The sequence below is a fragment of the Tursiops truncatus genome, chromosome 2 (assembly GCF_011762595.2).
Source record: "Tursiops truncatus isolate mTurTru1 chromosome 2, mTurTru1.mat.Y, whole genome shotgun sequence".
Classification (NCBI taxonomy): Eukaryota; Metazoa; Chordata; class Mammalia; order Artiodactyla; family Delphinidae; genus Tursiops; species Tursiops truncatus.
The window spans coordinates 139,384,797-139,395,325 of NC_047035.1; the positions used below are offsets into that span (position 1 = coordinate 139,384,797).

Genomic DNA, 10,529 nt, shown 5'->3' on the forward strand with positions numbered 1-10,529 from the left:
TATTAGCATGTAAGGAACTTTATGGGGTTTGTTCTTTTTTTTTTTTATTTTCAACAAAGCTCCTCTAGAAACCATTACCTAAGAAGGCTTATAATTATGAAACAGAAAACAGTTTAGTCATTCAATAATAGGTTATTGTTTAAATCAGTATTGTTTACCCACTGTTGTTTTAATTGTAAGATGGGTTACAAACATGGTAATGTGTTGCTGATACTCAATTATAATTTGTTAAGAATAAAAATGAACTTGAGTAGAGTGAGGATTATTCCTGTAATAGTATCACTCTTCACCACTTGCATTGTGATATGCAGGCCAGTGTGTATCTGATTTGCCATGATATCCTGAGGACCTGGCACACAGTAGGCACTCAGATGTCTGTGTGAATGAAGGTGAAGTATAACTGTAAATACCCTAGGTATTCCCACGAGACTGGACTGTGCACATGTCTTTCAATAAGGAAAAAAGGTTGAAAACTACTGGACTTAAAAAACAACAGTACAATCATAGAATCAGAATACTAGGCAGCCATTTAAAAATGTTATATGATCCCATTTTCATCTAAAACAAAGAAGGAAGGAAAGGAAGGAATAAAGAAAGAACAAGGTAATAAGTGGCAAAGCCAGGGTTCAAACTCAGTAAGTCCTGCCCTAGAGTCCATGCTCATAGCCAATATGCTTATTTCACAGTAAGATTAGAGGTTTTTATCTTCTTTTTGCTCTTCTAAATTTTCTGTAATTAACAGATACTACTCTATAATCAGAAACCTAAAAGACTATGATAACTTGGAGTGCTAGTTTACAAGTGGACACGATTGCACTTAAGATGAAAACCAGAAGCCTGCTCCGTAATTACAACGGGTGAGGGCGGGTGGCAAAGCAGTTCAAGCCCAGAAGTCACGCCCTCAGACGGAAGCGGAAAAAACGCACCAGCCCCTCAGCTTCCCGCCCAATTCCGGTCCCGCCCCCCGGCTTCAGGAGCTACCCTGTGGCGGGGGTGGGGGAGGGCTTTTTCTCGTCGACATGGCGGTTTCCCTGAACTGCTTGCTGGGAGGGGGTGTCCGTGCCGCGGTCGCTCGCTGTGGGTTTGCTACCCGGGGCGTAGCGATCCCGGGATCTGTCGGCCGTGAGCCGGACCCCGATTCCGACTGGGAGCCGGAGGAGCGGGAGCTGCAGGAGGTGGAGAGGTACCGGCTCCTTCCCGGGCCCTCAGCCTGAAGCAGGGCCTCGGGCCTGGGCGCCCCAGGCCGCGCCCCCTTGGCGCCGGGCGTCCTGCGGCGGTCCTTATTTCTCACCCGTTGTCAGGGGTACAGGGGCAGCTGTTAGCTCCTTTGGGACCACGAGTCCCTTCACCAAGGACGTATTTCATCACCCGTTTAAAGAATTCGGCAACAGCTTATGGGCTGTTGTTGTTCTTGGTGTTAGATTTCTGGGGCGGTGTTCAGAGCAGGTCTAGGCTGACAGACATGGCCAGGTTGTCCTTGCAAAGAGAAAAGGGCTGGGCGCTCTGACTTAGCCCAGGGCTCTCAAACCACCCATCTGGCTTCCACGCATGGCTTCTGCCATTGGTTCTCTCTCCCAGCGCCCTGAAACGACAGAGAAAAGCTATCCGGTTCCAGAAAATTCGGAAGCAAATGGAGGCGCCAGGTTCCCCGCCCAGGACCCTGACGTGGGAAGCCATGGAGCAGATCCGGTAAGACTGTTGGCAGTTAGGATCTGCTGTGATGAGAAGTGAAGGATACTGGGGCTTAGAACTTAGAACGTTGTTTTTGTATTTTTTGCTTTTTATCTTTCAAGATTTCTAACAGAAAAGTCAAGTAATAAGATAAACGTCGATGAGCTCGCCATCTACATGTAATAGTTTTTAACGTTATGACACGGTTCGTTTTTTGCCGAAATTTTAAAATAGTAAGTTACAGGCGTCACAACATTTAACCCGTATATAGTAAGTAGATCATGACGTTCTTGATCTAGGACCAGGGATGGAGCTTCCATGGTTACGTTGCTCTGAAGAGAGGAACCGTATCTTAGAAAAGAGATCCTTTTTTAAATTTTAAGTTTTTTGTTTTGAATAGATAATACATATGGCTCAAAATGAGAACAGTATAACAGGGCATACGCATTGAGAGGTGTTAATCCCCCCTAGTCTCCTATGGATACTATTTTTAATAGGTTTTTGGGTCATTTTCTAGGTTTCTTTATGCAAATAAAAGCAAGCACGTATGAATACAGAATTTTTTTTCACTTCTATAATCACAAACAGTAGAATACTATAAATGCTGTTCTGTACTTGTTTGCTTAATATATTCTGAAGCTCTTTTCACTTCCCAAGAGAGAGCTCCTCATTCTTTTCTGTAGATGCTTAGTAAACTGTAGTTTATTTTACCAGTCTTTTATGCTGGGCACTTGAATTGTTTCCACTCACTTGCTGTAACAAATAGTGCTCCAGTGCATAACTTTGTATACTCTAACTATCTGCCAGAAGTATTTACACTTACATAAATGTGTGTGTTACATACCTTCCTAGAAGTAGGGTTGCTACTGAACCGAAGGGCAAATGGACTTGCATTTTGATAAATATTGCTAAATAGTCCTTTGTAGGTCATGTTCCTTTTTCCATTCCCATCAGAATAACTCTGGAATTGAGACTTAGAATAAAGGGCGTTTTGTAGAGCTGATCAAGATTTTATGAGCCTGTAGCAGCTTTCTCCTGTCAGCTTCCTCTCCTATGTTGAACACCAGCCTTTTCAACCCTTCCATCTTCCCACCTGTCACCTCCCCTTTTGTGATCAATAAATATCCTTTTATTTCAGAGAAAAAACAGGCTATTAGGTAAGAACTGTTTAAAACTTCTTGGTCTCCTCCTTACCTTCCACTCTCAATCTTGTACTCTGTTCACACCTCTGGGGAAGTGGTAGTCCTTCACTTGTAGGACCAGTCCTCTGGGTGCTCTAGGTCAAATCCCTACCTAATTTCTCAGGGACCTACATCTGTCAACTTAAGGTTGTCCATGTTGTGTGCCGATCTCAGTCTGTCAAAAACCAGTGTTGTGGCTGAGCCAGCCCTTGTGGTTCTTAAGACTGCAAGATGCCCTTCAGCAATAACCATCAGAAAACTGCCGGGTGGGGGGAGGGGATGAGGGGTGGGGGGGAGGGTTATTATTTACAGGACCTGGAAATTACATGGCACACCTGAGGCCACACAGCAAGGTCATGGGTAGAGAGAGGTGCAAGGGCCTGGGGTTCTTCTTTTATTGGGGTTGAGGGTGGGGGCTTAGGGTTTTGAGGGCTCATTCTTTATTGGTGAATTTAACAGGAATTTAAAATTTTTTTAAAAATTTCATTTTAAATTATTTATTTATTTTGGCTGTGCCAGGTCTTTGTTGCGGCATGCGGGGTCTTTTTTTTTTAAGTTGCAGCACACGGGATCTTTAGTTGCCGCATGCAAACTCGTAGTTGCAGCATGTGGGATCTAGTTCCTGACCAGGGATCAAACCCAGGCCCCCTGCATTGGGAGCATGGAGTCTTAGCCACTGGACCACCAGGGAAGTTCCTTAACAGGAATTTAAAGCGCAAGAAGAAAAAAAGCAAGTGGCCCAAGTGGTTAGTTATTGAAGCCAACCATAATCTCTAAAACAAACGCGCCTCAATGGAGGGGTGGGGGGAAGCCTGGCTTTTTATCTAGTTGTGTGGCTGGCAGTGTGTTTATTGGAGATAGCCATCTTCGAAGTGCATACCTTGGCAAGCAAAGCTTAAGTCAGTCACTTGGGTTACAAAGAAAAGGAAACCCAACTGTCAAGGCTGTACTACACTCCCTCCTCCTTTAGTTCCCTGCTGGCTCCCTGGCTCCCTACCCTCATTTTTGTTTGTTTCATCACAACAATGAAACTATTATCCACAAATCTACCAGTGACTTCCTCAGTGCTAGGCATAACTGACACTCAAGGCTTTAGTGTGACTAACATTTCTGCAGCATTTGACCTTGTCGGCATTCTTGAAATTCTCCCTTGACCCAGGCTACCACTCACTTCTATTTCTAGGACTGGTTTCTGTTTCCTCTGTGGGCTCCCCGTCTTCCTCCTGTATCTTAATTATTGTAGTTTTTAGAGTTGTGTCCTTGGTCATTTATCTCACTCTGAATATTTCCCTGCCTAATGCCAGCCACTTGCATGGCTCCTGCTATTGGCTTATGACTTCCAGATCTATCATGTCCAGTCCATGTTTTTCTTCTGAACCCTATATAGTCAGCTGTGCACTAGATATCGCTGTTTGGCTGTCACACAGGTTCCTTAAACTCAACATGTACAAAATAGAATTCATCATTATTCCCTGACAATTTCATTCTGCTTCTATTTTTGCTATAACCCCGAATGGTCCCATCAATCACCCACTCTAAAGATACTGAATCTTGGGACTTCCCTGGTGGTGCAGTGGTTGGGAGTCCACCTGCCAGTGCAGGGGACGCAGGTTCGAGCCCTGGTCCAGGAGGATCCCACATGCCGCAGAGCAACAAAGCCTGTGTGCCACAAATGTCGAGCCTGCACTCTAGAGCCTGTGAGCCACAACTGCTGAGCCCGCATGCCACAACTACTGAAGCTCCACGTTCCTGGAGCCTGTGCTCTGCAACAAGAGGGGCCACCACAATGAGAGGCCCGCGCACTGCGATAAGGAGTGGCCTCGCTCGCCGCAACTAAAGAAAGCCAGTGCAGCAACAAAGACCCAGCACAGCCAAAAATAAATAAATTAATTAATTAACTAAAAAAAAAGATGCTGAATCTCAGCCTATTTCTTCGCCCAGTATTTAGTTCCTTACCAAGTGTAACCACTTGGCCTTCCTAAAATATTCCTCAAGTCTCTTTCCTCCTCTGCTCTCATTGCCACTGTCTCGGTTCAGACTGCCTGGATTACTGTGACAGCCTCTTGCCTGATCTTTCCATCTCTAGTCTTGCACTGAGAAACTATTGTTACTGAACCAGATTCATTTGTCTGATGCACAGCAAGCCATTGCTGAGACCCTGAGGTTTGCAGCAGAGAAAGGGTTTATTCATAGGCAGCCAAGCAAGGAGATGGGAGAACAAGTGTCAAATCTGCCTCCTTGAAGAAAGAGTTTTAGGATATTTATGGGGTAAAGAAACAGGGTGGTCTGAGGCTTCGGGAAAGGTTATTAAATGTTAGAAAAAGGTGAAGTAATTGGTGCTCTGAGTTACCTGGTTCTTCATGGGATGCATGTTCAGAAAATGGTGGGCAGCATTAGCATGATCTGAGGATGGAGTTTTTGGCCCTTGACATTGAAAGGTCACCCATTGGACACTTGTACAGTCCCAGCTGAATGGTCAGTGGTCTCAACTAGTTTGAACTGGGCAAAACTAGCCCCATGTTCCTGAACAACAACTTAAGCAACTGTTACCAGAGCGACCCATGGTCAGAGGTGTTATCTATAGGGGGCAGTTAAAGGAGTCTTGTGATACATTGTCTAGGCTATGTGAAGCTTGGAGGCTATGCAGTTTGCATGAACAATTAAAGCAAGCTTGGTCAGTAAAGGCAGGTTACAGGTTATTATTCATTAAGCAGGTTATAGTTCAGGGAATCTAATTGACGACTGCCCTCTTTCACTATCACTGGGTTGAGCTTCAAAATGAAAATTTGCTCATGGCATTCTGCTCCTTAAACGCCGTCCTTGGTTCACTGTTGCGTTGGAATGGGCTCCGGAATCCCTGAGCGTGACATGACCCTGCTCCTGCCGCCCCGTCACACAGACTGAGCTGTTCCCAGCAAAGGTGATGTGCTTCTTCGTGTTCCACCTGCTGCTCATTCTACCATCAGTACCTTTGACCTTTTCTTCCTCTCTTGCCCTCTGCCAGCTTATGACAACTTCTCATCTTTTCAGACCAGCTCTAGCATGGACTTCCTGAAGCCATTCCTGGGCCACCCCGCAAATGTGGTGATAGCCTGTCCCTGCCTCTCCCTCCTCGGTGCTCTCACAGCATCCTCTGCTGGGATATCTCTCATAGTGTTTTTGTATGTTACTGTATCTGTCTCCACCACCAGACTGTATGTTCTTTGAAGGGAAAGACAGTCATCATGCATCCCCAGGATCTAACTGGGGCCTGCCATGCAGTGAGAAAGGAATTCAGTTGATATGAAATGAAATGACTAAGAGTAGTTGGGTGTCACTGTTAGCACACAGAAATGGACCGCAGCCATTTAGTAGCAGAAGATAAACACTGCGTTTGCAGTTTTTCCAAGCCCTCTTCTTGTCATGTATTTATCACTAGTATTATCAGTTAACTGTTCTGATAGGAGACTTCTTCACAGATTGAAAACCTGCTTCTTTTTTTCATAGGTATTTACACAGGGAATTTGCAGAGTCCTGGTCAGTTCCCAGATTGGCTGAAGGCTTTGATGTCAGCACTGATGTGATCCGAAGGGTTTTAAAAAGCAAGTTTGTGCCCACATTGGAGCAGAAACTGAAGCAGGATCAAAAAGTCCTTAAGAAAATTGGGCTTGCCCGCTCACTCCAGCAGCTCCCAGGCTCTGGGGATACCTCAGCACCGCTTTCTGCAAGCCATTCTGTATCAGGCTCTTTGCCGATGCCAGGGGATGAAACCTCATCCAAAGGCCATGGTCACAGCACAGCTTTGAAAGTGACAGAATTGAACACTCACAGAACAAATACACCAAGGAGACAGAAGGAAAGGAATAAAGGAATCCAGGGCCTGGAGGAGGAGAAGAGCTTTGTGCCTGTTGCTGCAGCCCCAGGTCATCCGAGAGAGCTGCAGAAGTTCACCAGTGACTGTGGAGGCACCAGAGGAACTGACAGTGATGGATTGCCAAGTGACAAGAAGCTGGCAGAGTTGAAGGCAGGGGAGCCAGGTGACCAGAACTTTAGCAACAAAGTCGTGCAGAGGGGACGAGAGTTCTTTGACAGCAATGGGAACTTCCTGTACAGAATTTGAGCTGGAGCCTGGCTTGTGGAAATGCCACATGAAACACAGCTGGGCAAGTATATTTGGTTCTGCCTGGATTTCTGTGTGTGGATTAACCACCTTGGAATGGAGGGTAGTGATGAGCCTGGAATGTGGGATGAAAGAGCTTCTTGGATTTGAACCTGACAAAGGGCAGAGAACCTCACAGGGTAGTTCTGTGTGGGAGCGAGGTGAGTGACTGGGTAGATTCCAGCCTCCTGGAGCACTGCTCCTCCTGTGACCTACGTGGATCTTCAGGACTCAGCCTTCTTGCTTGGGCTCTCTGTATGTTGAAACCAGCCTGTATTGCATGTGTTGTTACAAGTTTCTGTGATACTTCCAGTATGTTTGGGAGGAAATTAAAAGTTTGTCTTCTCACCTCATTTACTTCTTGATTAATGAATACTAACAGTTCTGGAACTGCTTAGTCAGTTATCTTCATTATGTGCAAAATAAAGTAAAATGTAGCAGTCTGTGTTGATTGATGCTGTCTGGGATTGGGAGGGTTTACCTGTGAAGGGAAGGGAAGAGGCAAAGGGTCCCTTGTCTAAATATTGGGAGAGAGATGGGGCCAGAGGAATCCCTAATAAAGGGCTCTGTGCCTGTCAGCCCTGCTCAGTGATGGACTTTGACAGCCAAAAACTGGACATTAGGCCTTCCCTAAACACCCAGTCTAAAGCAGCTCCTCTTTTAGTTGCTAGGGCTCTAAAACAAAATGGGGCTGTGGGGATTTGACCAAACAAAAAATGCAAAGCAGGCAAAGGCTTTACAGGCTCTCAACGTAACCTCCAGCCACTTCCAAAAGCTTAAGTAGTATCTTATTTTACAGCTTTAATCAGTTTTTTACAAGGGTGTTGTGATTTAGGCAAGAATAGATAATAGATCCCTTTTACAAATATGGTCTTGGGACTTCCCTGGTGGCGCAGTGGTTAAGACTCCGTGCTCCCAATGCAGGGGGCCAGGGGTTCCATCCCTGGTCAGGGAACTAGATCCCACATGCATGCCGCAACTAAGGAGCCGGTGAGCCACAACTATGACCCGGTGCAAACCAAATAAATAAATGAAAGTAAATAAATACATGAAAAAAAACCCAAATATGGTCTCAAAGGTTTTTGGATATGCCCAAGGTCACATAGCTGCAAGTGAGTGACAGCAGTGGGACTTGAACCCAGGTCTGATTCCTAATTCAAGGTTTCTAAAATTCCAGGAATCTATCACTGCCTGGCATAATTTCTGTTAATTCACTGATTCTTTTAGAATACTTTATTAATATCAGAAAGTGATTATCAAAAGACAAATGGAGACATATTCAAGCAACATAGAGTCCAATGACAGTTCTCAACAATGTCTCATTTTAACAATTTACCAGCAAAAATTGGCTACTCAGAATTTAAATACATGCAGGATGTTTTTCTAATGAAAACATTGATATTCCAACCGTCACTGACAGCCTGGTCATGTGTCTTGTTGCTATTGCAAATGTCATTCATGGCAATTATATCACTGATTACTGTTAACTTGAGCATCTGTTCAGTAGAAATGGGCAAGGCCCTATCACATGCCAGTCAAAGTTAGGGAATCCAGCTTCTGGTAATAGAGCAGTGGACAGATAAGGCCCTTGTTCTCACTGCTTTGTCACTATCATGTAACTTATAATGAAAACGTCAATATAATTATGATTTTTAAAAGGGTAATTTGCCATTAGAACCTTAGAGGAGGGACTTCCCTGGTGGTGCAGTGGTTAAGAATCTGCCTGCCAATGCAGGGGCCACGGGGTCGATCCCTGGTCCTGGAAGATCCCACACAAGCCGCAGAGCAACTAAGCCCATGCAGCACAACGACTGAGCCCACGCATCGCAACTACTGAGCCCGCGTGCCTAGAGCCCGTGCTCCGCAACGAGAGAACCCACTGCAATGAGAAGCCTGCGCACCGCAATGCAGAGTAGCCCGCGCTCACTCCAACTAAAGAAAGCCTGCGTGCAGCAACAAAGACCCAATGCAGCCAAAAGTAAATAAATTTATTTAAAAAAAAATAACTTAGAGGAGCAAGATGCTATTTGACTGCTTACATATGCATTTCTAACTCCTGTAAATCATTTGTGTCCTTTCCCCAGGGGACTATGAAATATTAGAAGCTTTTATTGCTAGCTTGGATATGTTTTCCATTTACCTCATCCACCACCATCCTAATGCTCGCTAGCTTAAATCTTTTGTTTCCATTCTTGTAAATGCTAATCTAAGGCTTTTGCACCTACTAGTTCTTTGTCCCCAGATTTTCACTTGGCTGGGTCCTTGCCATTCAGGCCTCAGGTCAAATGTTACTTTCACAGGCCTTTTCACCCTAGTCTAAAACAGCTCCCTTCATGTTCTATCACCACACCCTGTTTAATTTTCCCTAGTATTTGAAATGTATTACTAATGCATTATTTGTCATCACCCACCTTGCCCCATTAGAAGGTAGATCCCATAAGGGTAGGAGACGTGTATGTGTTCATTGCTGTAGTTCCACTCCCAACATAGATTTCTTTCTTCCTCCCTTTTCTTTTTCGGCTGTGCCACGCAGCAGGCGGGATCTTAGTTCCCCGACCAGGGATCGAACCTGTGTCCCCTGTAGTGGAAGTGCAGACACTTAACCACTGTACCGCCAGGGAATTCCCCCAACATAGATTTCAATATTGGTTGAGTGAATGAAGAAATGGCTGGAAAACCTTACACCACCAATCAGCCAATCCACAATGGCAGAAAGCCCGGCCTTTTACCTTTGCCAGCCTGTGCATCCAGATCTCAGCCAAGAAGGCCTAAACTTCCTGCAGGTTGACCTGTTCCTGCTCTATGCTGACTGTGTGTCTCAGATCCTAACCCACTGTCATTGAGGTGTTTGGGAAAATTGTCCCTTCTCCCCGGCCCCCCACTGCCCCATCCCAAGCAGGGAGGCTGGACAGGCGAATGCGGACTCACTCAGCCTGTGTTCCATTGGGTGGGGGTCATAGGACTCCATGGTGCCCTATCCCCAGGCAGTCCTGTTTCATGACACAACAAAGGACTTTGACATCACACTGGATGAGGTGGAGATTTGGGGGGGCAGGTGTAGCATCTGGTGGAGGAGGCAACAGATAACAAGACTGTTCAAGCTGGAATAAAAGCAACTGTGGGTGAAATGGGCACCTCACAGCAACTTGGGGCCAAACTCAAGAGGCTGGCAAACTGTACGACAGAAGGGACTTGAATCCCTGCAAACTGGAGGGTGTATATATCACTCATCTGTGAAGGGCAGCTTCTACCTTTCTGTGCAGCTGAGATTTGATCTAAGGGGAGGGGGTGAGAGGAAGCTCAGTAAAAAATATTAAACAAGCTCTTGAAGCCCAGTGTGAGCATAAAAGTTTTGGGTTTTTTTTTTTGCTTAATCTTCTATTATAGAAGTTTTCAAACATTCAAAAGTAGAATATTGTAGTGCAATGAACCCCTGTGTACCCATCACCCAGCTTCAACATTTAACAAATGGCCAATCTTTCTTCATTGCCCCACAGCTCCCTTTGGCTTATTTTAAAGCAAATCCCAGACATCATATT

The 10,529-nt window shown here is 45.3% G+C and overlaps 1 protein-coding gene across 1 annotated transcript; it reads left to right on the forward strand.

Annotated features, from left to right (window-relative positions):
* Positions 1–885: 885 nt before the first annotated feature.
* On the forward strand, positions 886–7,433 carry NGRN (neugrin, neurite outgrowth associated). The gene is made up of 3 exons (XM_073799869.1): positions 886–1,183; positions 1,579–1,689; positions 6,339–7,433. Exons 1-3 carry the CDS (start codon positions 1,020–1,022, stop codon positions 6,949–6,951), a joined length of 888 nt encoding a protein of 295 aa, XP_073655970.1. The 5' UTR covers positions 886–1,019; the 3' UTR covers positions 6,952–7,433.
* The last annotated feature ends 3,096 nt before the right edge of the window (positions 7,434–10,529 follow it).

Bases quoted from the DNA above. Each gene is read 5' to 3' on its own strand.
- NGRN (XM_073799869.1), top strand. From the start codon at position 1,020: ATGGCGGTTTCCCTGAACTGCTTGCTGGGAGGGGGTGTCCGTGCCGCG. The intron at 1,184-1,578 runs GTACCGGCTCCT...TCTCTCTCCCAG, and splicing joins GAGCTGCAGGAGGTGGAGAG to CGCCCTGAAACGACAGAGAA. The intron at 1,690-6,338 runs GTAAGACTGTTG...TTTTTTTCATAG, and splicing joins GAAGCCATGGAGCAGATCCG to GTATTTACACAGGGAATTTG.